General features: G+C 37.1%; 1 protein-coding gene across 1 annotated transcript; it reads left to right on the forward strand.

Moving 5' to 3' along the window:
* Positions 1-16,825: 16,825 nt before the first annotated feature.
* LOC143620798 (uncharacterized) lies at positions 16,826-23,214 on the forward strand. Its single transcript, XM_077092403.1, has 3 exons — positions 16,826-17,291; positions 17,733-17,982; positions 22,941-23,214. Exons 1-3 carry the CDS (start codon positions 16,826-16,828, stop codon positions 23,212-23,214), a joined length of 990 nt encoding a protein of 329 aa, XP_076948518.1.
* Positions 23,215-27,617: the final 4,403 nt, after the last annotated feature.

The raw sequence follows: 27,617 nt of genomic DNA on the forward strand, positions 1-27,617 counted from the left end.
TCCTAATGAATACGATCTTTAAGGATTTCACATGTTATTAACTATTTTAAGATTTATTATAAATTAAACTTTTGCGCATACCATCTCATGAATCAAGTTCCTTTATCTATCACGGTTAACTTCATACTCTACTCTTAGCTTATTCTCGATCATCATAATTCATTTCAAATGTCTACTTCAAGAAATCCATTTCAATCTCCAAAATTTGAAACTTTCCTAATCAAAATATATAATAGAAATCACCTGGTTTTATTAATCAAATCCAAACATTAAATAAGTATCTCTAATTTATATTTAAAGTTATCAAAATGTTTGTTTCTTTCAAAATGATGATTTTAAATGTGTTATAACCCACATGATAGAACGAGTTATGCGAACCTTCCGATGATAAGAGTAATTATGGTCCGGAACATAATTATTCAAATGCTCGCATGGAAATCATAATACGTACAATTGTGTGTCATGATTTATAACCTAAGGTAGCTTGGGTAACGGTACGAATGATGAGATGATAAGGATATGGTGGATACGCCGCTGGTACATCCTATATATAAGTGCCCTTATCGGATTGTCATTTGAAGCGTTGCTTCGGTTATTAGAAGTTCTATGTTATGATATTTTCCTTAAAAGTTTAAAGTGTTTTCAAAATGATGAAGTTTTGGTTTTCCTTAATTTCGAGACGAAATTCCCTAAAGTAGGGAGACTATAACATCTTGGATTTTTCCAAACCCGTATTTGTGTGCGTTTAACCCGACTTGAAATACTTTGGATCTTATTATAAATCAAAAATCAAGTATTTAGAAATTAAGTTCTCTTTTATTCACTGCAGGCCCTTCATGTTTCCTATATGATTAATTTCTAGTTATGTAACAAAAGGTTCAGTAAATGATCAAATATCAAACCTTAGGGACTACACATGTAACAAGTCAAATCTTCACCCCTTGAAGCAGGGGCGCTGCGCGACGGCACAACCAAGGGTTGGCCGCACGGCGCCATGGACCATCAGATCAGAACGTTTTGTTATTTTAGGTTCCTAGTTCGTTTTGGGTATAAAATGTTGTATTTTAAGCATAATCAAGAGAATTAAGGACCAAGTAAACATATTTTAACTAAGATACAAGTCTAAATTCGTTGCCCACTACCCAAGATCAAATATTTATGAATATTTCAATGATTCTTTCATTTAAACCATATATTCTTACCTAAACGAGTGAAAAGCCCATAAATAGTTCGTTTTTGCTAATCCTATATAAACATATCATTATTTTTCTGCCACAAATCATCCCTAGACCCTAATACACTATTCTCAGCCGTCACCCTCCTCTGCCCCTCCTCAAACTCTTCAGTTTTTGCTTATTGGTTGAAGATACGTTCATAACCGGTTGACTTTGCTACGTATGGACCTTTGACTTCCATTTCTTATCGATCCTTTCACTTTCCGGGTAAGTTGTAAACATAGAAATCGTTCATATACATTCCCTAGTCAATAAACTTCAATATATTTTGGTGGTTGAAGGGTGTTGACCGGTCAAATCGTTTAAAATTCGTTAAAGGGCAAAATAGTCAACAAGTTTGACTTAACGTTTTCTCATACTTCTGATCGGATTCAAAATTCAGTCCATAAGACTTTTATTCTCGTAACGTAATTTTAAGCCTACTGACCAAAACCCGACTTCCGACTCGCTGTTCGGATGCTGGTCAGTACCAGCTCACTTAAATCTTTAATTTAACATAACCGGAGTTCTAGATGTCCGTTTGGATCGATTCCAGCGGAATTAAGTTCGTTTTACTTGTATTATCATATCTAAAAGTTTTAGGTTCTGATCATTAATCTCGTTCGACGCATAGTGGACGACTTGCTTTATCGTTAGTTCGTTTATCTTAATTATTAATCACTTGCCTTTAATCTAAGGTGGGTTTTATCATTCCCCTATTTTACTTAATTTTCACAATGTTTTGCGGACAGATGCGTATATCATACTATATATATATATACATATATCAAAAATACCAAACGTTTAATTATGTGTGATTAATCAAATATACTTGTTATGTGCTTACTTGTTTATGTGCATTCATTTGAAATATCTCCTTGTGGAGGGTTCTCATTGACCAACCCCCGATTCGCTTGGCAATGGTCTTATTATTATTTGCTCATGGTTATTTATTGGCGCCCGATTCTCTTGGCAATGGTTTAATCGACAACTTATTTGCTCATGGTTTGATTTCATTACCACATTTATTACGTTTTGCTTATTTCTCTTATTTATTATATTAACATTATTTTATTTCAAAACTGGTGGTAAACTCACTCAACATGTGTTGTTGACATACTTTATTTCTACGCATATGCAGGTTGCTTGAGTTGAAGTTTGGACACTTAGAAAGACCTTAGGGTTTTATTGAAGACAAACACGAATTTAAAATTGTTAGATATATTTATTTGAATTGTTTTGTTGTATTTGAATATTGTGTGCACATTTGAAATGAAATAATTAATTAGATATAGTCACGTATATTCATGATAGTATCTTCGTGCTGTGAGTAATCGAATCACGCCCCGGCATTTCTACCTTAGGTTGGGGTGTGACAATATAGATGTAAATGATATAGATGAATTTAGGGCTGTTGTGGACTTTGACATAAATGATGAAGGTGAAGAAGATGATGCATATGGAGATGGAGATTTAGGTTTCATTGATATAGAGAGGTTTGACGGTGTTAGTGTTGATGGGACACCATTAGAATAAGCTCTTAGGCTAAGTAGGAAGAAGAATACAGGTATACAAGATGTGAATTCTCCCTTTTACATTGGCCAAACTTTTGATGATAAAGATTATATAAAGTGGTTGGTCAAACAATATGTAATTGACTCAAGAAGGCAATTACATGTTAAGCTAAATGATAACCACAGATATAGGGTGATTTGTTTAGGTGTGGACCCAAGCCATGCTAGGTTTGAAAGTAAAGAGGATAGGACAAAAGAAGTTGTGACTTCCAAGCATAGATCTCTAGCATTTCAAGTGTGACCAAAACATTGGGTACATCAAAGGGTAATTTTGTAAAATCCACACCTAAAAAGAAGGACCAAGTACCCACATGCCCTTGGACTTTACACATATCAAATGTTAGAAATAGGGTAGTTGGACTGTGAAAACAAACTTTAAGGAGCACACCTGTTTGCAAATAAGAGATGTGAGTTTGTGCACCATAAATTGGTTGGCCAGGGAAATTGAACCAACCATTAAAAGCAGCAATTCAACCACTGAGCCAAGAGATCTGGCAGAAGACTTGATAAAGTAATATCGTGTGCAGATTACCCCATATCAAATGATCAGGGCTAAGACCATAGCTGAAAAGAAGGTACTTGGAGATTTTGATGCTCAATAATTAAAGAGCTTGTTAAATCTAATCAAGGTACAACGTGAAACTAGATGTTAAAACTTGTTGCAACCCTAGCAATCCCGTAAGGCAGTTCAGGAGAATATATATCTGCTTTGGTGCACTAAAGGAAGGATTTAAGCTAGGTGGAAGAGATATACTTGGTCTTTATGGGTGTTTTATGAAAGGTCCCTTTCCATGGCAGATTTTGACAGCTGTTGAAATTGAAGCAAATAATGGAATTTATCTAGTAGCATTCTCATTGGTGGAGACTGAGACAACTGCTAGTTGGAACTGGTTTTTGGAGTGTTTGGGTGAAGACCTGGATCTATATTCCAATAGTAAATTCACACTCATATGTGACAGGCAAAGGTTTGTTTACACATACATTAATGTTTGCTTATTTTACATATGTATGATTGTTTTCTTAATTTACATACATTTAATTATTGTACTTAGGGTATAATACCAACAATACAAAAGGTGTTTCCAAGTGCTGAACACAACTATTGCTTAAGACATATACATAAGAACATGAAGCCAAGGTGGAGATGTGTTATGTATGTTTGTGCATAATTTGTTGTCCGTAGCCGATCGAATAGGCTAGGGGTATTTTAGTCAATATTCTATGATGTAATATGGCCCATTCGCTAAGTGTGTTTAGCGAATGGAGTCCATTCGCTATAGACTAAGGGCCACACACTAATATGTTAACGCATGGCAGCCCCATTCGTTAACTTAGGAGCGCATACGCTAAGGGTGTAGTGTATATGCCATATTCATTACTAGAGAGAGCTAAGCGAATGGGAAGCCATTTTTAACAGGATTTACCCCATTTGTTAGTGATGCTAGCGAATGGGTGCTTGGGCCTATATATAGGCTAATCATATCATTTGGGCTTAGAATTTTAGCCTTATTCATCAAAGAGAAACGTTATGCTGTCGAAATCTCTCTAGAATGATAGGCCACCTCAAGGTGCACATCGAGGCGGATCGAGCTTAACCCTGTGTATGTATGCATGTGTGAATATGTAATCATTCGGTTATTATCAATATACAACAATCATTCTGTTGGATATCGTTCTATGCTATTTATCGTCTCGTTTCATCTATCGTGCGTGTCATGTTATGCGATTGGATCCTGCTAGATGAATAAACGGTTTACTCAATTGGTATCAGAGCGGGAATTGCTCTTGATGCGTACCAATTTTTATATGAACTTTGATCCGAGACGTATGGTTGTGTTTTTCATGTTTTGGTTACTGTTTGATTAGGTTTTGGGTGAATCAGTGGATGTTTGATGGATTTTATTGATGATTTGTGTTCGTGATGGGATTTCGAACCTTCGTTGACAATCTGGTAATTTATTATGGTGATTTGAGTGAGATTTGATTGAATCAGCCATTTTCCGCCATGGATAAAGCTTGATGAAGCTACTATTTGATCAACATTGATAAGTATTAGTGATTATTTGATGAAATTCAATGTTGATTCATGTTCGTTGATGAATTCTATGGATTTGTTGTGAATATGGTGGTTTAATTTAGTGATTTGATGATTCCGAATGATGATAACTGTTTTTCCGGCCACCATAACTGAACTTTCTGTCGAGATTCGTTTTTCCAGCTACAGTAACCATCACCAACAACCTTCATTCGCTAGTTTTCCAAACAAGCCATTCGCTATGGTTTTTGATCATTCAATAATAATTCTTGCCATTTGTTAAAACTTTGTAATGAATGAGATATTTTATAGAGAATGAGACTTCCATCATTCATATTTAGCGAATGAGAATACATATCTAGCGTATGAAGAGATTCTTTAGCGAATGAGGACATTCTTTAAAGAATGAGGATGTGTACACATACCACATGAACGACGAGTGTCCCCGATTTAAAATAAAGTATTTTGGGAAAATTTTCTTGATCGACATTTTTCTAGGATATTCCTAATAAGTGGGGCATTCATTTTGAAAATTTTAGCGACCTATTTTTCCAGCAGACTTTTCACGTATAGCTACTGGCCGAGGGTGAGAGCACGATTCATTTAAAGAGGAGTTTATTTGAGATTTTTATGGATTGTTCAAGACCTTGTCGAATTTGTCAAGAAAAGGGGAAGATAAAAATTTCTAGGATTTTATTTGATAGGTATCTTCCTATGATTGTAAGGGTTTCTTGAAAATTACTGCAATTCAGGTGGTAATACACGGTTTTAAGCTACGTTTGACTGAGTTCAAGACTGCAACTGTTCTTTTTTTGTTGATTGATTTGTTTGAGATTGAAACTTAACTATGTTGGCTACGGGTGTCTGTCTGTTTACTACTTTCTGAAGGACTTTTGATCCTGACAATGTTGGCTACGAGTACTTGGCGACTTGCTTCTGTTAAAAGGGACAATTCTTGAATGGGTTAATCTTACTGAAGAATATAAATAAGTCTTGTCATTGGATTGAACAATCAGATCATTCAGGATTGACTAATAGAGGTTGGAACTCTGTATCATATGCCCAAAACAATAGTGCATCCAAGCGAATGGGATGTAGAAGAGCTTCAAAGATTGATATTTTGGGATAGACGTTATCAAGAGAGGGAAACCAAAGTGAAAGATTTTGAATGATCGAGTTGTTCATGAAGATCTATGATGATATCAAATGTAAAGATATTTCTGCTTTATCGGTGCTGATGAATCGCTAATGACTTGCTACTAATTTTTGAAAGATTGATCCATCTCATATGCCAGTTGGATGATCGGAATGATCACCTGAAGATGCTTACTTGAGGAGGACATCTGATACAGGAAGCTTCGAGCTATTGGTTTGCTTACAAGACTTAGAGATTTTTCTGTCTGCATAAGCCCGAGAATCTTTAATCAATGGGGAGTTATTTATTGAGACTGATGATTTGCCATTAAAGTATTCGACAGCTACGGAAAAGGGGAGTTTGTTGGTGCATGATTTGTTGTCCGTAGCTGATAGAATAGGCTAGGGGTATTTTAGTCAATATTCTATGATGTAATATGGCCCATTTGCTAAGTGTGTTTAGAGAATGAAGTCCATTCGCTATAGATTAAGGGCCATACGGTAAGGGTGTAGTGTATGTGGCTCATTCGTTACTAGAGAGAGCCCATTTGCTATGGAATGTAGCGAATGGGAAGCCATTGTTAATAGGATCCCCCATTCGTTAGTGATCTTAGCGAATGGGGTCTTGGGCCTATATATAGACTAATCATATCATTTGGGCTTAGAGTTTTGGCCTTATTCTTCAAAGACTAACGTTATGTTGCCGAAATCTCTCTAGAATGATAGGCCGCCTTGAGGTGCACATCGAGGCGGATCGGCCTTAACCGTATGTATGCATGCATGTATTAATCTGTAATCCTTCGGTTATTATCAATATATGAAAAATCATTCGGGTCGATATCATTCTATGCTACTTATCGTCTTGTTTCATCTATCATACGTGTCATGTTATGCGAATGGATCCAGCTAGAAGAATAAACGGTTTCCTCAATGTACAAAAACATGCTTCAGAAATGTGCCTTTGCAACCACACCACAAGAATTTGAAAGGTGCATGAAAGAAATACTAAATCAAGATAAGGCACTCCACGATTGGTTGAAAGAGATTCCACCCAGACACTGGTCAAGAGCTTATTTCAGTGGTATGTACATTCCATTAGCATGAGTGGATCACGAGTTATATCAGTGTTGATGTTATATTTCCTTAAATTTATTGCAGTTAGGCCAAAATGTGATACTTTGTTGAACAACCTTTGTGAGGTCTTTAATAGGCAACTGATTCTTGCAAGGGACAAATCAATTATAACTTGCATTGAGTACATTAAAAGGATGGCTGTGGTGCATAAGACCATTGCTAAGTGTCAAGGGCCATTAACACCTGTTTCCACAAGCTTATTTGAGAAAATCAAGACTGAAGCAAATCTATACACTGTTATTTGGAATGGAAATACCAAATATCAAGTTACTGGTCCTACCAATGAGAAAGAGTTGTAGATATGGAACAAAAGACTTGCTCATGTAGAAGATGGGAACTTATGGGCAGGCCTTGTAGGCTTGCAGTGGCTTTTATTTATAATATGGCTATGAATGGACAAAGTAATAGGATAGTAGAAAGGTGGGTGGATGAGGACTATTGGTTAGAGACTTGGAAAAAAGGTTTATGCAAAAACCTTAGACCCAATTAATAGTATGGAGTTATGGCCAATCTTTCCATGCCCAACTACCTTAATGGCCCCAAAGTATGACAAGCAACTAGGTAGACCAAAGGATAAGAGAAAGAAGTCTGCTTAGGAGGTTCTTGACTTAAGCAAAAAATTTCAAAAGGTGGTAAATTGACTAGGGAAGGTAACTCTATAACATGTGACATTTGCATGTAGGTGGGAAATAACAAGAGGTCATGTGGCAAGAGAGCACAAGGTGGGTCTGTTAAGGCTGGCAAACAAACTAGATATACTAAAGCTGTTGGAAAAGCTACTGCAAAACCATCTAGGTCTGGTAAGACTGCTGCTAAAAGAATAAGGGCTGGAAAATAAGTTGTGGGTGCTAAAACTGCTGGTAAAAGGACGAAGGCTGGAACAAAAGGTGGACTACAGTTTGGTTATGAAACTTGTGTTAGGTTTATGTAATGAAACTTATGTTATTATGTCTTTGTATTATGTGTTTTGAAACTTTTTATGAAACTTATGTTTGTAGACTCTTCACAAATGTTTATGTAATGCTATTATGTTTAAGTGTTAAGTCTGTTATTGAGTGGTTATCCTTGCAGTTTGTTTATGAAACTTGCTGAATGTTGCATGACAAAACTTGTTATGAGATGTGAAATTTGTTTGTGCATTTAATTGGATGCTAAAAGTGCCATTTCATGGATGCTAAAAAGGCCATTAGCCAAAAGTGCCATTTCATGGATGCCAAAAATGCCATTTCATGCATGAAAAAAGTTTGTTTATGCATTTCATGAATGACAAAACTTGCAGATTGTTGCATGAAAAAACCTGTTTATGAACAAAATTGACCATAAGAAAGAGTATGCATTTCATGACAAAAGTGCATAATGCATATTCATTTCATGAATGCAATATTGACCATAAGAAAGAGTTAAACACACAAACAAACTCAATAAAAAGCAAAACATTGAGAGCTAAACATCCATCATTAACACAATTACATGCATTACTTGATACATTAGAGTACTTGCATTAGACCACAAACAACACTATTACATAAGATTACTAAAGTCAAACATAAGAGTACAGTGAATTAGATAATAGCAAATGAAAAACATCCATGAAATGCATAGCATTTGTTTTAGCCTTTTGTTCTCAATTTCCATTTCTCTTCTAATTTCTTCAAGTTTGAGTTCGACTTAGACAACTTTTTTGCATTTTCTTTATGTTCGTTAATTGACTTCAAAAGCCCCGGTATAATAGCAGCTGCTCTCTGACACATAGGGAGTCAAGCCAAGGACAAACCCAAAGTTTCGTCCCTTCCAATAAAACATTATGAATTAAATTGGAAATTGAAGCAACGAAGATGAATTAAGTAAAAATAAACAAATTTTACCAGCCTAGCGCAATAACAGAATCGTCGACCAGGGTTATATTGTATCATTTCGGGTTTTATCGTATTCGTTTATCATTATTGAAACGTTATTCGGATCCTAAACTCTATTGATACTTTACATTTATGAATTATTAAGTTTCATTATATTCACTTTAGACCCTCAAATTTTTATATAGTAGTCTATTCATTAGTTATAATAAACAAGTTCTTAAAACGATCAAATCATCAAACTTGAGGGACCGTTCTTGCACAAAATGGAAGACACCACCACCCATGGCCGGAGCACCGCGCAGCGGTGGCCATGGGTCTGGTCGCGTGACGCATGGAAGTATCTGCATAGTCAGTTCGTCTATATTTGGTTCGTTTACTCGTTTAAGGCATGAAATCGTGTATTTTTGGCATATTAGCAAGAAGTAAGGACCAAGAAATCTCCATATAACTGAAATATATGTAATACCTCGTTTCTTAACCATCAAGACCCAATATTTATGATATGATCAGTGATTCTTTCATTAATTACAGGATTAGTTGCTTAACGGGCCAAAAAGCCTTTAATTAAACAAGCCTTGAATCACCTGCCACAACTTTACCTAAACCATAATATTCATCCTCCAGCCGTCACCCTCTCTACCAATCTCAATTCTCTTCGGTTTTTAGTGTTTCGTTGAAGAACCGTTCATTAAACGGTTGACTTTGCATGCTTAACGACCTTTGACTCGTTATAACTCCTCATTAATGCACTTTCCGGGTAAGTTGTAAACTGATTTTTTGTTCATAAACTTCCTCTAGTTGATGACCTTCAATCAATTTCTGAGATTGAAGGGTATTGGCCGGTCAATTGCTTTAGAAACCGAAAAAGGGCAAAATAGTCAATTTGTTTGACTCCTCGTTTTCTCACACTTCTGGTCAGATTCAATGTTCGGTCCAGAAGAATTTTCTTCTCATAATTAAATTTTAAGGGTTCTGACCAAAACCCGACTCCCGACTCGAAGTTCAGATTCTGGTCAGACTCGACTCGTTTAAATGTTAAAATTGACATAACTTGAGTTCTACTCATCCGTTTGGATTGATTCTAGCGGCGTTAGGTTCATTTTTACTTATACTTTCATACTGCTAAGTTTCAGGTTCTCTTGGATATTCTCGTTCTGCGCGTTAATCGGAAGACTTCTATTTAATTCTTAATATTTTAACTAACTCGCTTATTATTAAGGTGAGTTTTGTCATTCCCCCATTTTCACATATTTTCAAACGTTTTGGGGGCGTATACATACTTATAGTATTTCATATTATACATATCTTAATCATTAGCAAACGCTGTATTGTGTGTGAATTGCTAGATATAATTGCTATTTGATTATTTGCTTAACTTGCGCATTCGGTGAGGTCCACCATATTCTCATTATAGTACGATCATACAACCAGTTAGTTGTAACCGGCGCCCGATTCGCTTGGCAATGGTTCACTTGACACTTATTTGCTCATTGGTTTGATTTATTTACCGCTTTACTTACGTTTTGCTATCTTTTCATATTATATATTATTGCCAAATTTAATGACTTGCTCACTCAACATTATTGTTGAAAAAACCTATTGTATTTTCTACGTATATGCAGGTTATCGTTTAAACTGAAGACTTGGAGTTTTGGAATGCTAGATGAGACCATAGGCGTTATCAAGAAGGATTTTATTTAAGTTTAAATTATGGATTATTTCTTTTATTGTTATGAATTCTTGTTTGAATTGCTATATTTGGATATTATTGTTTTTATTTGGAATAAATTAAATTATTAGATATTGTCACAATTATTGCATGATAGTTACCTCGAGCTATGAGCAATCATGCTCACGCCTCGGCATTTCCGCCTTAGGTTGGGGTGTGACAGATTGGTATCAGAGCCGAAGGTTTAATATAGGTGGTTAGAAATTGTCCTAGTCATATGTTAGGAACCCCATACGTGCCTATCTGAACTGTTTAACTGCTCCTTAATTGTTTGTAGTTTATTTAGGTAATTATTTATGTTATCTTTTATTTTAGGTAATTTGTTAGGTATATCTTTTATTTTAGGAAATTATATATGATATCTTTCTATTTAGGTAGTTAGTTATTATTACATCTTTTATTTTTAGATAAAAATTCACTAGATCTTTTATTTTTGGTAATTATTGCACACACCAAATCTGAGGCTATGCCTCACTTTCAAAATATTTTTCAAATATTTAAAAATCTTTTAAAATATTTAGTAGATTGCATTTTAATTTGGGAAATACCTTAAGAATTCCCAAGATTTGTTTTTACTCCCTCTCCTTAGGGCATGGGGATATGTCATGTTTGGTTAGTAGCCGTAGGGGACTAGAGAACTATGAGTTGGGCCTTGGCAAAACGGTTTTGAGAACCAAAGGTAAGAAGCTATTCCTAGGCCAAAGCTGGACAATACTCGAGTCCCTAGGCCAAAGCTGGACAATATGTCATACAACCGAACCTTAAGTGAATCAAACGTGACCGATCAACCGGTTGCATTCCTTTAATAAAAACCGAATTCACGGTGGTTCGTGTCTAAATTCGGAAACTTTCCAAAATTGGGTTTTAATTATTTTAAATGTTTAGTTGGGTGGAAAATCCATAACAACCCATGGGTACTCCAACTATTCATTTCACAACCCGTTTTGATTCGATATTTTGTTGGAGATATCACCGTGGTGGTTCACGAGATTCTCCAACTACTCATTTTGATTCGTGTATTCGATAATTAGTGGGCTCAGTTAAAATGCCATATAACGCTCATGGGCCGACTCACTCCTTTGAATTGTTAATTCGTTAATTAGTTGGGTCAGTTAAAATGCCATGTAACGCTCATGGGCCGACCAACTCAAATTTTTTATTTATCGTTATTTAATTGGGCCAATAAAATGCCATGGAGCGCTCATGGGAAGCCCAATTCTCAATATATAAGTCCCGTTATGTAACTGGGGTCATTTAAACTACCATGGAACGCTCATGGGAGGCCCAATTCCCGAAGCTCAATTTTATGATTTAGTTGGGCCATTCAAATTGCCATGGAAAGCTCATGGGAGGCCAGCTCACTTGATTTAATTCGTTATTTATGTTGAATTTTGAGCCGCCATGGGAAACCTATGGAAAGCCCAACCCAATAACATTTTACACTTTAAACTTGAAATGAACATTTTAATTAATTAACTATCTCAAAGTTAATCACATTATTTTATATCACGAATTGGCCTCAAGTCATGACAATCACTAGCACGTATTAGTCACATTTCATTGTCCTTCATTGACTATTTTACACAACTTACCCGATTCTCATAAAGTTTCACGTTTGGTCCCCGCAAAATGTCTTCTCAACTTCGTCGCCGTAGCAACCGCCGTCCATCGGTTGCTCATGATCGTCATTTGGCTGCTCGCATTACGAAGGAGTTCACCGTTGCTTTGCCTGAGGTGGTGGCTCAACTACAAAACATCAACTCGAATGGATCTGCTACTTCAAGTGCACCCACCCACAACTACCACTACAAGAATTTCACGAGTGCCAAACCTCCTCTTTACCCTGGCGAGGAGAATGCTATTAAACTCCTCCGCTGGTTTGAGAGGATGGAAAACATCTTCATCCATAGTGAGTGTCCGGACGACAAACGGACTTGTTTTGCCACTAGAGTTTTCGAGGAACGTGCCCTTACTTGGTGGACCACATTGAAGGACCTCCAAGGTGTTGATGAAGCATTAGCCATGCCTTGGGAGGAGCTTAAGGAAGCTATGAAGAGAGAGTTTTGTCCCGAGCATTAACTGCAAAGGCTCGAGACGGAGTTTTGGGAGTTAAATCAAATTGGTGGCGATAACTCTACCTACTCGAGTCGATTCAAGGAACTAAGTCGGGTGGTACCTCATCTCGTAACCCCGTTGTCCCGCGGTATCCGCAAGTATATTCGTGGACTACCTACTATTTTCCGTGATGCGGTTGTCAGTCGAGACCCTCTCACGATTGAGGAAGCCATAACCCTTGCTGCTTCCTTGACTGATGATCACGTTCGAGATGGAACACTGTCCCGAAAGGACTCCAAGCCTGCTACTGAGAAGAGTAAAGTTGAATCCTCTACTGATGCTAAAGCCGATCCTAAGCCTGCTCAAAACAACAACTCCAACCGTTACCACAAGAACAACAACAATGGCCAAAAGAGTAAGACTCACCAAAACTATGCTATGAACCAACCCAACAACCAAGCCCCTAACCAAAATGCATCCAACAAGAAGCCGTATAATGGACCGCACCCTTTGTGCTCAATCTGTAACCGTCATCATCCCGCATCAACCACCTACCTCCTTTGCACCTCGTGCAACCGTTATGGGCATCTTGCTAATACTTGCCGTGTACCTCCAAATGCACGTGCCGCTCCTCAGGAAACCTCACCGTCTGCTCCTCGAGCTGCTTATAACCCTCAAGCTCAAGCCGGTGTTCCTGATTCCCGTGCTTGCTACCATTGTGGAGATTCTAGTCATCTCCGCAATATGTGCCCATTGCTAATTCGTGCCAATCAAGCCCATGTGATGCCTCCACCGTATTATGCTCATCAAGCCCAAGTTGTTCCCGCACCGTACTATACTAGCCAAGCCTACCAAGTCCAAACTTACCAACCCCTGATCCATCAAATCTTTGCACCTCATACCTATGCTCCTCAAGTTCTGCTACTTATGACTCCGCGGACTGCTACCTCTCAAGTCCCTGCTATTCAAGCCCCTCCGACAAATCAAGCTGCACCAACTCCTCAAGGTTTAAATGGTCTTGCCTTCATGATGAATGTGAATCAAGCCCAAAGCTCAAGTGACATGGTGAATGGTACGTTCTCTATTAATAACCATTCTGCTTCTATGTTATTCGATACTGGTGCCGATAAGAGCTTTATTTCGTTAGACTTTGCATACATTATTGATAACCCTTGTGTCATAGTTCTTAATAAGGTCAAGTTCCGTATAGATCTTATTCCGATGCAAATGGGTAGTTTTGATGTCATAGGTACTGTTTGTTTTTGAAGACAAAAACTATCTGCAATCTGATTTCATCTGATTTCATGTCTTCAACTGAAGATGTGGTCTGAAGGTCTGCAATCTGAAAATATAATACTGTTTGTTTTATAAACTAGGTATCGTCTACATAAGCTGAAAATTAGTTATCTATTATATAAATCACAGCAGATAGAAGACATTTAATGTCTGTAGACAAGTAAAATAGTTGGTGGTGGGCGGTGGGAGGTGGTGGTGGCGGACGGTGGGTGGTGGTGGTGATGGTGGTGGGCAGTGGATGGTGTTGGTGGCGGATGGTAGGTTGTGGTGGTGGATGGTGGTGGTGGCGAACGGCGGGTGGTGGTAGTGATGATGGTTGTGGCCGACGGGTGGGTGGTGGTGGTGGTGAGTGGTTGTGGATGTGATGGACGGTGGTGGTGGGCGGTGTTGGTGGCGGATGGTAAATGGTGGTGGTGGGCTGTGGCGGCGGGTGGTGGTAGTGGACGATGGTTGTAGCCGACGGGTAGGTGGTGGTGGTGATGGACGGTGGTGGTGGGTGGTGGATGGTGGTGGTGGTGATGGTAGTGGACGGTGGTTGTGGCGGACGGTGGGTGGTGATGGTGATGGACGGTAGTGGTGTCGGCGGTGATGGACGGTGGTGGTGGCAGACGGTGGGTGGCGGCGGTGATGGACGGTGGTGGCGGACAGTGGGTGGTGGCGGTGATGGACGGTGGTGGTGGCGGACGGTGCGTGACGGCGGTGATGGACGGTGGTGGTGGCGGACGGTGGGTGGTGGCAGCGCACGATGGGTGGTGGTGGTGTTGGACATTAGGTGTTGGTAGGATGTTAAGAAGTGTGAAGATGTGTGAAGAAGTTAAACAATAGCTTCTTTTTTAAGACCATAAAAGCAATTTGCAGATCTTATTTAAAATAAAAAACAAACAGTCTTCAGGAGCTTATGTCTGCGCGCCCGCAGACATAAGCCTCCTGCAGATGTTTTAAGCAAAAACAAACACCACCATAGTTGGGATGGATTGGTTGACTTCGAATCACGTCGAGGTCGTTTGTTTTGATAAGTTCCTTCGTATACCTCTTCAAGATGGTCGTATTCTTAAAGTTTTCGGTAGTACGCCTGCTTCTAAGCTTAATCTCATGTCGTGCTTTCAAGCTCAACGTTATTTGCGTAAGAAGTATGTTGCCTTTTTGGCGCTTGTGATGGAGAAAGAGAAGGAGAAAAAGAAGATTCAAGATATTCCTATTGTGCATGATTTTCCCGATGTTTTTCCCGATGACGTTGTTGGACTTTCTCCTATGCGTCAAGTCGAGTTTCGCATTGATCTCGTACCCGGAGCAAATCCTGTTGCTAAAGCATCCTATCGTCTTGCACCATCCGAAATGCAAGAGCTTTCGAGCCAACTTAAAGAACTCTCCGATAAGGGTTTCATTCGCCCGAGTTCTTCTCCTTTGGGCGCACCAGTTTTATTTGTGAAGAAGAAGGATGGATCGTTTTGCATGTGCATTGACTATCATGAGCTCAACAAGCTTACTTTCAAGAACCGTTACCCGCTCCCTCGTATTGATGATCTTTTCGATCAACTCCAAAGAGCTGCTTGCTTCTCAAAGATCGATCTCCGTTCGGGTTATCATCAACTTCGCGTTACTGAAGATGACATACCTAAGACTGCTTTCTGTACTCGATATGGGCATTACGAATTTTGTGTTATGCCTTTTCGTCTAACTAACGCACCCGCGGTTTTCATGGACCTCATGAACCGTGTGTGTAAACCATAATTGGACAAATTCGTAATTGTTTTCATCGATGACATTTTGATCTACTCAAAATCCGAAAACGATCACAAAGAGCATCTAAATGCTATCCTTGACCTCCTACTGAAGGAACAATTGTATGCCAAGTTTTCGAAGTGTGAGTTTTGGCTTAAAGAAGTTCAATTTTTGGGCCATATCGTTAACCACAAAGGTATCCATGTCGATCCCTCAAAGATTGAAGCCGTCAAGAATTGGAAAACACCGACGTCTCCCACCGAAGTTCGTTCTTTTCTTGGTTTGGCGGGATATTACCGTCATTTTATTCTGAATTTCTCGAAGATTGCATTGTCCCTCACCGCTCTTATACATAAGGGTAAACCTTACGAGTGTGGGTTAAAGCAAGAGGAAGAGTTTCAAACTTCGAAGGACTTGCTTTGCAATGCTCCTATTCTTGCCCTTCCCAAAGGTAGTGAAGATTCATCGTATTCTGTGATGCTTCTAATCAAGGTCTCGGTTGTGTTCTCATGCAACGAGACAAGGTTATCGCGTATGCTTCGAGACAACTCAAGGTTCACGGAAAGAATTATACGAAGCACGATCTCGAGCTTGGTGCCGTCGTATTCTCCTTGAAGATTTGGAGACATTATCTCTATGGTACCAAATGCGTAGTATTTACCGATCATAAGAGTCTCCAACACATTTTCGATCAAAAGGAATTCAACATGAGACAACGTCGTTGGGTCGAGTTGCTTAGCGACTATGATTGAGAGATTCGCTACCATCCTGGCAAAGCGAATGTTGTGGCCGACGCTCTTAGCCGTAAGAAACAAGTCAAATCAGTGTTGCTTACTTGTGTTCTCATTCAAAATGATCAAGAAGAGCGTGTTCTTAATGCGCAACACGAATCCGTCACCAAAGGAAACATGTATGATGAGATGTCATGTGGTGCGGAAACTCAATTGGAAACCAAGCCCAATGGTTTGCTTTATTTCCTTAATCGCTTATGGATTCCCGATCGTGATGACCTTCGTACATTCATAATGGACGAAGCTCATAAGTCATGATATTCCGTACATCCCGGTGCTGGTAAAATGTACGCCGATCTTCGTTCTGTCTTTTGGTGGCCCGGAATGAAGAAATACATTGCTCTCTACGTTGCAAAATGTCTCACTTGTTCTAAAGTCAAAGCCAGGCATCATCGACCTTATGGTCTACTCGAGCAACCTCCCATTCCCGAATGGAAGTGGGAAGATATTGCTATGGATTTTATTACTAAACTTCCTTCTACCCGAAAGAAACATGATAGTATTTGGGTAATCATTGATCGTTTGACGAAGTCTGCTCATTTCATTCCCATCAAGAAAACGTATTCAGTTGACCGATTGGCGCATATTTACGTAGAAAGGATTGTTTGCCATCATGGTACTCCGTTAACCATTATCTCCGATAGAGATGGTCGTTTCACTTTTCGTTTTTGGGAATCTCTCCAATCCGCTTTGGGAACTCGTTTGGATCTTAGTACTGCTTACCATCCGCAATCTGATGGTCAATCTGAGCGTACGATTCAAACTCTAGAAGATATGCTTCGCTCATGTGTCCTCGATTTTGGGGGCAATTGGGATATTCATCTACCGCTTATTAAGTTTTCGTTAAGAATAGCTTTCGCTCTAGTATTGGTATGGCACCTTTTGAAGCTCTTTATGGCCGCAAATGTTGTTCTCCTATTTGTTGGAATGAAGTTGGTGAATCTCAAATTACTGGTCCGGAGTTAGTTCAAGAAACGACTGATCGCATTGCTCAAATCTGCCAAAATCTACTCGCTGCTCGTAGTCGTCAAAAGAGTTATGCGGATAAGCGTTCGTGTTATACTCAAAGTATCTCCATGGAAAGGTGTTGTGAGATTTGGAAAGAAAGGTAAGTTATCTCTTCGTTTCGTTGAACCTTTTGAAATCATTGAGTGTATTGGTCCTATTTCTTATAAACTTGATCTCCCGTCAGAACTCTCAAATATTCATCCGGTATTTCATGTTTCGAATTTCAAGAAGTTTCTTGCCGAGGGTAATTTTCAAATACCTCTTGATGAAGTTCGTATTGAAGAGACCATGCATTTCGTTGAAAGACCTATTGAGATCATGGATCACAAAGATAAAGTTACTAAGCGTAGTCGTATACCATTAGTCAAGGTGCGTTGGGAATCGAAGCAAGGAGCTGAGTTTACTTGGGAATGTGAAGATCAAATGAAGGAGAAGTATCCTCATCTTTTCGCTACAATTATTCTCTAATTTTGGGACGAAATTCCTAAAAGTAGGGGATACTGTAACATTTCGGGTTTTATCATATTCCTTTATCATTATTGGAACGTTATTCGGATCCTAAACTCTATTGATACTTTACATTTATGAATTATTAAGTTTCATTATATTCAATTTAGGCCCTCAAAGTTTTATATAGTAGTCTATTCATTAGTTATAATAAACAAGTTCTTAAAACGATTAAATCATCAAACTTGAGGGACCGTTCTTGAACAAAATGGAAGACACCACCACCCATGGCCGGAGCGCCGCAACAAGTTCTTAAAACGATTAAATTATCAAACTTGAGGGACCGTTCTTGAAAAAAATGGAAGACACCACCACCCATGGCCGGAGCGCCGCGCGGCGGTGGCCATGGTGCTGGTCGCGTGACTCATGGAGGTATCTGCATAGTCAGTTCATCTATATTTGGTTCGTTTACTCGTTTAAGGCATGAAATCGTGTATTTTTGGCATATTAGCAAGAAGTAAAGACCAAGAAATCTCCATATAACTGAAATATATGTAATACCTCGTTTCTTAACCATCAAGACCCAATCTTTATGATATAATCAGTGATTCTTTCATTAATTACAGGATTAGTTGCTTAACGGGCCAAAAAGCCTTTAATTAGTTATGTTAGGTTTTTCTTATATAAACAAGCCTTAAATCAACTGCCACAACTTTTCCTAAACCCTAATCTTCATCCTCCAGCCGTCACCCTCTCTGCCTCTCTCAATTCTCTTCGGTTTTTGGTGTTTCGTTGAAAAACCGTTCATTAAACGCTTGACTTTGCATGCTTAACGACCTTTGACTCGTTATAATTCCTCATTCGTGCACTTTCCGGGTAATTTGTAAACTGAATTTTTGTTCATAAACTCCCTCTAGTCGATAACCTTCAATCAATTTCTGAGATTGAAGGGTATTGGCCGGTCAATTGCTTTAAAAACCGAAAATGGGCAAAATAGTCAATTTGTTTGACTTCTCTTTTTCTCACACTTCTGGTCGGATTCAATATTTGGTCCAGAAGACTTTTATTCTCGTAATTAAATTTTAAGGATTCTAACCAAAACCTATTCCCGACTCGAAGTTCGGATTCTGGTCAGACTCGATTCGCTTAAACGTTAAAATTGACATAACTTGAGTTCTACTCATCCGTTTGGATTGATTCCAGCGGCGTTAGGTTCGTTTTTATTTATACTTTCATATTGCTAAGTTTCAAGTTCTGTTGGATATTCTCATTCGGCGCATTAATCGGAAGACTTCTATTTAATTCTTAATATTTTAACTAACTCGCTTATTATTAAGGTGAGTTTTGTCATTCCCCCGTTTTCACATATTTTCAAACGTTTTGGGGGCATATACGTACTTATAATATTTCATGTTATACATATCTTACTCATTAGAAAACCTTGTATTGTGTGTGAATTGCTAGACATAATTGCTATTTGATTATCCGTTTAACTTGCTCCACCATATTGTCATTATAGTATAATCATACGACCGTTTAGTTGTAATCGGCGCCCGATTCGCTTGGAAATGGTTCACTTGACACTTATTTGCTCATTGGTTTGGTTTATTTACCGCTTTACTTACGTTTTTCTATCTTTTCATATTATATATTATTGCAAAACTTAATGACTTGCTCACTCCACATTATTGTTGACAAAACCTATTGTATTTTCTACGTATATGCAGGTTATCGTTTAAACTGAAGACTTGGAGTTTTGGAATGCTAGATGAGACCATAGGCTTTATCAAGAAGGATTTTATTTAAATTTAAATTATGGATTATTTCTTTTATTGTTATGAATTCTTGTTTGAATTTCTATATTTGGATATTATTGTTTTTATTTGGAATAAATTAAATTATTAGATATTGTCACAATTATTGCATGATAGTTACCTCGAGCTATGAGCAATCATGTTCACGCCCCGACATTTCTGCCTTAGGTTGGGGTGTGACATATATGATGTCCAGGACGTTTGAACATCTATTTTGAGGAATTAGGTTTTGTTTGGTTTTAAAGAGAATGAATTAGGGGAAAGGAGTTAATCGATAGGGAGAGAGAAAAGGAGAAAAGAAAGAGAAAAACAAAAGTATAGTAATAAAATTACCCAAATACCCTTATTTAAATAATGGAATTACGCAGATACTCTGGACTTAACGGATGAAAATTGACGGGGTTAAAAAAGCACTAAAAAGCAAAGTTTTTAAAACTGAGGTAGCTAATTGCATAAAATTCAAAATAGGTACTAAACCACAGATACTAAAATGGCACTTAACTCAATTATATTTAGAGTATGAAGGTTTTAGATTTGGACTAGAGGTTCTAGTCAATTTACAATTTTCTTCTTTCTATTTAGGCAGTGTGGAATTAATGAAAAAAGTGTAGATAAATTCAACCAAAAAATTATAGAGTTGATTAAAATTAGCCTCATAGAGACTAGATTTTTTATTTGGATTAACGGCGAAAATGTATTTTATCCAAAAATTGATTCTAAGGAAGTTGATGATTATAAATATATAACAGTTAGTTTTTGTTTATTTCAATTTGGGCTTCACGAGTTGTACGCTTTGCTTGATACTTTGCACCTTCCTACTCTTCTAACCCCACCAACATCTCTCACTTCTTCTCTCCCCACCACTACCTTTTCTCTCTTAAAGGGTGTTTATATTTGTTTTAGGTGGTTTGGTCGGCAGCCAATGACGCTTGCACTTTAATCTACACGTTTTTGGGTAGCTATATGTGGTTCTATCGGCTCCATTGACGAGCTAATTGGTCTTATTTTGTAAAGAGAAACATAGAGAGACATAAAGAGGGCGGTTGAAGAGAGAGAAGCAAAAAAAGGGGTTATTGACCGAAAAACACTCGTTTTCGCGTTGTTTGTCGTATATGATACATTTTTCTTGCCAAAAAACCGAACCCGAAATAAATTTGTACTCAGGATTTCTGGTTCGGACACGTAAAACAAGGAAAATGGACCAAAGTGGGGCCCGGGGGGGCCTAAACGTTGCGGCCACCAATACTGAAAAAAACACCTCCTTAACCTTTCTTCTATTTAAGTATGTATACATGATATTATTTTTTTGCATAAAATTCCAGACTCTTACACCAGTTGCTGCTGCTCTTCAAACTCCCCATCAAAAACCCTAAGGTAACAAATCATTTTGATCTATTTTAAGCTTGTTTAACATGAGTTTTTGCATAAATATTGATCTTTGATTGCCCAAAATTACTTCTAATCATGAAAAAACCATAAAAATGATCCAAACACATTCTTTGATACTACACATGGTGAGAAATCAGAATCAAACACTTTTTTTTGGCCGTAAACACGGATTAGGAGGTTTAAATCGTATATTTACGGCTAAAAAGTTCGGTTTGAAACCCTATGTTTCAAGCCTGGATTATTGATGATACATGATTGGTTTTGTGATATATGACCTATAGACACACTAGATAGAAGGCCAAGAACCCGGAAAATCAAGAAAAGGGTCAAAACAACCGAAAACCGTAAAGGTATTACCGAAACACTTTTTTAGGGGTTGTTTTGGATTTGATTGTGACATGCTTGTTTTTAGCTTGTAAAACTTTTCAGAGACATTAGGGACCATATGAATGACTCCATGTCTAAATTTGGTAATTTTTTGACAATTCGAGAATATTTGGCGAATTTATTACCGTTTGGGAGTGCTAATTTGGGAATAATACTTAAATTTCTTAAAAAATTATGAAATTTTGTGGAGAACTCAGGTATTGTATAATATGATCACATATAAAATTTGGGGTCAATTGGAGAAACCTAGCTATGTTAGAAAAATTGTTAAGTTCTAAAAATTTTAGATGCTATTTTGTAAGTCATTTGGATCACTCAGAAAAATTATCGGACTTTTTTGAAATCTTTTGGTATAAACGGACGATTTACGGGTTAAAAATAGCTTATAAAATAAATTTTTATAAATTAATAAATCAGAAAATATTTCTAGAAATATTCTTATAAGAATCTATATATTTTAATTGGTAAGTGTATAAATTTTCGTAATTAGACGATAAACGAACAATTAATTGTGCTAATTTCAAAGTTAAACAAATTCAATTCTGATCAAAACCAATCACAAACCTGTTGGAATGTCAGAACATCATGAGTGATCAAATGTTATATTTTTGAGTTAATTGAATAAAACCGAACTTTTTGTGAGAAATCCGGACAATTCGGGTGGATTATGCGTGTTTTTCTCCAAACCAGGCTAAGTAAACGGAAATAAGTCCTGTAGCAAATTTAGACATCTGAACTATGTGTTTTCTTTATAAATTCAATTATTTTATCAACCAACACGTTTACCCGAGTTTATGTGGTCATACCTGTTTTCTAAACGCGTAAACGATCAACTTGGCCCAACAGGTGAAACGGTGAAACTGAGCCAAGTTCGATTTTCAACATTAGACATTGAACAACATAACAATCTAAGACTATTTACATGTTCTGGGTATGATAGCTATGCCCAGACTAGATATATAGCCCAGTTTAGTGTGAAGACTATAATAATATTAAAATATTAATATTATATAATACTGATTATAGAAACCGAGTGGTAACGAGTTGAATGTACCGCGAACTAATACTGTGCTGAGAACACTATGATATAGTGAGTTTCATGACCCCTCTTTTAAACTGTTTTATGAACTTTGAGGTGAAAAGCATGTTTATATACACCTATCTATCTAAAAACAATTCATGATGTGAATTATCTAAGTGCTAATACACAAGAAGTCCCACAAACATAATGATTGACTATAAGCTGATGGAATGTGAATAGTATTGTTGATTGATAAGTTAGATTGAGATGGCACGAATGCCGAAACATTATGAAATTACATGTGACTACATATTTATATAAACACGCTATGTAGTGTTAGGCATAGCAAATTGGGGAATAATGTGGTCTGTAATGGCCATGGAAATAACGTGGTCTGCGAAGGCCATGGGAATAACGTGGTCTGTGAAGGCCACAGGAATAACGTGGTCCGTGATGACCATGGGAATAACGTGGTCCGTGATGGCAATGGGAATAACGTGGTCCGTGATGGAAATGGGAATAATGTGGGTAGTGGAGGCCACGAGATTGACGTGGGCAGTGGAGGCCATGTGGTACTAACGAACAATTGGGGTTTCACCATGACTTAGCATAATTGCATCATAAACATACAAACAAATGTACTTGTAAACATTCATGCATACATACATACAAACTATGATTGTCGTGATTACGCATAACTGATTTGTTGAAACTTGTGAAACTCACTAACTATTCGTAGTTGACCTGTTTTAACATAGTTTTCAGATGTGCTGAAATTGGAACAAATTGATGGTTACGTGCTAGGATTACGATCGATGATGTGTGAATAGATGCAAGTATACTGGTAAGAAGTGGACCAGTTTAATGAACAGGTTTTTTTTGTATCACCTAGCTATAAACAAAGATTGAACAATGTAATATAATGTAAATTAGTTTGTAATGTTTCTTTATAAACAATGTGGTTGATACCAGAGGTGTCTGTTACATTCCCGTTTTACGCTTCCACATTTGCTAGTCGGGGTGTGACATGCCATTTCAGGTTGCTTTCTGTCAGAGGTTTCATCGGCTTTTGCTTAGAGAGAGACAAAAAGAAAAAAATAGAGTAGCGGATTGTAGAGAGAAAAACGCAGATGGGGATGCCCACGCCATATCCGGTTGTCTATGGCAGTGGCACTAACGGAGCTGCATCACTCGCTGCCTTCTGTTGTTCTCGGTTTGTTGGTTAGATCTAAAGTGTAGGTTTTAATGATAGCCCGTATTTGGCATAGGAGCTTATGTTGCAATCATGACGGAAATCTATATCTTTCTTGGTTACTAGGCTAGATCTAAAGGCTATGATGACTGTATGTTATTTGGCATGGCAACATAAGTTGCAGACATGTCAGAGATCCAAGTCTTAACTAATTTAATCCGTGTTAGGTTTTACGACCCATGCATGTACGAATACTAGTTCTTTTAAAACATGAAAGTTTCATCAAAGGCATCACTAGTGCAAGGTGCTAAAAACGCATGCAAACGTATCAACTCAACTATTATATTAGCTTTCCACAAATGCAACAAAAACACTTATTTTTTCTCCTTGCATTCTTATATCTATAAATCATCGCTTTTTTTACATTTTTTATATCAAAATCCTTTTATAATTTCAATATTAAAACCTTTATTTTAAAAAGTAGCATTAATAAATTGTACATTATGCATTGTATATCACTTAATTTAACTAACTTATTATAAAAAAACTAGGTTTTATAACCGGCGCGTTGCGCGGGTTTGTGTCTAGTAAACGACCTCGTGTTGAGGTGTATTGTCGCCTAACCCATTCAAGCAGCTTGGCCTGTTTCATTTTTAACGCCTTTACATTTTATCCATAGATTCACATGCATTGTGGCGCAAAGTTATGTAGTTATCTACCATAGCATTAATTACGGGACTAACACAACACAGTTACAAAAGAAAAGAATAGCCGAATGCTATTTACAAAATATAAAATACTGCCATGTGTAAATAGTATTGCAAAATGATTTAAGAATCATAATCTAAACTAATCCAAAAACTTTATATTATCTTATCATCCCATTTATATGACCTTGCTTCCATGCCACCACTTGTACAACATCAACCCTCACAACTATAACAACATAGGTAATCAGTTTAAATATAAACTTTAAACCCATATACACACTACTACATAGAAAAAAAGTAAGTAATAAAATATGTCATGTTTTACCTTTAAATCTCTCTACAGCAGAAGTCAGATGCTCAGCTTCATCAAGATGACGTAGACTAATGTATTGCCAACAACAAAATAGCTTCAACCTGCAGAGCAAAAGTATAAACGCTTAGCATAAGTATATAACAGTTAGCATAAGCATGTAACAAATGGTCTAAAATTAGTAAAATGACTAAATTATTTGTAGGTTTATATGTATAGTTTGTTGACCCAAGTCAAAGTATACAGCGGGCTGAGCATGAGTCGTGCCCTCTGATTAAAAAATCTAAATGACTAAATAACCCCTGAAGTATATCTATTTAGTTCGTTTGACCCAAGGGGCCAAGTCAAAGTATATAAAAGCATGGGTTTAGACTTATACTCGTTGCTTGAATATTCTGTTAATTCCCAAACACAAAATAAAAGATTTTTCAAGTACATGAGGTCATACAGGGTGAGTTATTGCCCAATGGTGAATCACTTGAGCGCTAATACATTTTCGGTGCCATGGAGCTAGACTAGTGAGCTTGTGTATTTATCTCTAGAAAGAAATTCCAATAAGAATCCTACTTCTAAAGCACTCAACTGGAGGTGCAGGAAGTAAACGTTTAACAACATAGTTTAAGTTGTATGTTGATAAAAGAAATGGAAATAGCTATGAATTCAGAAAGATGATCTGCAACATATACCATCAAAATGTAATTCTCATAACGAAAAGCATATCTAAAAGAGACTGCATAACCAATAACTACCAAATTATTTTGTATTAGATGAAAGTTATTTTGAGAAAAAAAAGTGACCGAAAAATGTCCTTTCTATAAAAAAAAATTGTATATTTATTGAAAAATGGAATGTCAAATTACGCACGCTTTAAGTAATTAACAAATTTAACATTCCATTTTTAGTTAATCAATTTGGTAATTCGATTATTTTCTTAGTTATTAGCCGGTTCAGTTGACTCAGTTTTCAAAAATATTCACCTAAAATAAATAGCATACTTTTCACTACCATCCTTCGGGCAATGAGCCAAATGACATTCCAAAACCAACTTCGCAATGATAATGGTTGAGCTGAAAAGGCCATCTAGATCTGCATTTAAAAGAATTCCTTGCTACCTGCATACCAGTAAACAAAATAATTAAAATATGTTCACCCACAATTTCAATTATGTAAAGTAGAGCCTAGGCTCAGAAAATTATCACATCCATTCTAAAACCCAAACGAACAGAGGCGCATTTCATCGAACACCTCAGGTGCACCGCATCTAACATCACAATACACGCAAGGCACCACACGTTTGTAAGACCCCGAAATCCGGGTGTCTAAGGTTGGAATATCATACCATAAAATTTACCAAAATATTTTGACATGCTTATTAACCTCAAAACACAAACAGCGAAAGTCATTCAAAAACAAATTTACAAACACAGAAAACATAGGAATTGAAAACCAATAAGTTCAAAGTTAATATTACTTTAATTTAATTCAAAACTAAAGTCTACGCGGTGGAAAGATTTAAATCAAGATAAATAAATTAAGTTTCGTAAAACTCCCTCAAAATGAAATGTCATAATCTTTAACTAGCATTCTTTAAATAATGTAATAGAATTCTAATTAATTAAATATGGTCTTCGATGTTCAAACATCCATCTAACCTACGATCACTCTAACATGCATATAGCTAAGCTGAGTGAATTCATGTTTTTATAAATGTAATAGAATGAATACAATATAAGTAAACCATTTAACCTTCAAAACACAATGAATAATAATAATATTAATATTAAAATGTTTATTCATCACGTGCGTAAAATAATACATCTTTCCTCAGCCAAGCACACGGCACAGATCTCCTCACCTTAAGTCACCAAACACAAAGTAAGGACTTAAGAAATTTTACATCCACGCCTTCGATCGTCAAAATGGAACTAAGGAATTTTCACATCCCACCCTAAGGACAGATAAACTGTTAGGGGACTTCCTCACCTTAGATCACCAAAAGGGAACTAAGGAATTTTATCCTCAAATTTTGATCCGTTCGTGGCTTGACAAAACATTCACATTCACATAGACATTCACCCACAACTACATTTAGCTAACGCATAAGCTAAACACTACTCAAACATACGCATACATTTAGCTAAAAATTAAGCTAAACAATCTTCGAGCATACACATACGTTTGGCTAATAAGTAAGCTAAACAATCCTCACGCATAGACCTAATTAAATATCTAATTACCTCTATATATAAATATATAAAAGCTTGTGATAATTTCATCCAAGGGAAAAATTATTAAAGTAACTTCATGGTATGCATGTTAGCCCAAATTGTTCAATCATTTGAAAAATGGCATCACGAACTCACCTGCGTGCAAATCCAGTCTATCAATAATCCAAGTGACCATCAAGCAACACAAAATCAATCAAATACATGTAATCAAAGACATGTAATGTGGTCATAATATATGCAAATATACCACTAACTAGGTTATGAAACATCAAATAGTCAAACAGGCCAAACGGGTCAACAACTCCTAACATAAGTTGGTACAGTTCTAACCCGTACAACCCGCGACCCACTTTTCTATCAATGGCCTAAGGGTCCTAGAAACCATTCTAAATACTCTAAGACCTGCTTTAACCATTTAATATTAACCCGGCCCTTTTTCCAACTTTAATTAACCGCTTATAGTTCAAGAACACCGTAATGGGTTGTTTGTTTACAATTAGGGTTCTAACAAGAGTTAAACTCATCCTCATTCAAATTACTTAATAATCAGCCCCCGATTACATCATTACTA

The sequence above is a fragment of the Bidens hawaiensis genome, unplaced genomic scaffold (assembly GCF_021521415.1).
Source record: "Bidens hawaiensis isolate Kalapana, Puna unplaced genomic scaffold, B.hawaiensis_p1.1 tig00002671_1, whole genome shotgun sequence".
Classification (NCBI taxonomy): Eukaryota; Viridiplantae; Streptophyta; class Magnoliopsida; order Asterales; family Asteraceae; genus Bidens; species Bidens hawaiensis.

What these genes read in the sequence shown, in the direction of transcription:
- LOC143620798 (XM_077092403.1), top strand. Translation starts at nt 16,826, where the DNA reads ATGTACGCCGATCTTCGTTCTGTCTTTTGGTGGCCCGGAATGAAGAAA. An exon ending in ATCTGATGGTCAATCTGAGC is followed by an intron (nt 17,292 to 17,732) that starts GTACGATTCAAA and finishes ATCTCCCGTCAG; the next exon opens with AACTCTCAAATATTCATCCG. An exon ending in GAAGATCAAATGAAGGAGAA is followed by an intron (nt 17,983 to 22,940) that starts GTATCCTCATCT and finishes CACGCTATGTAG; the next exon opens with TGTTAGGCATAGCAAATTGG.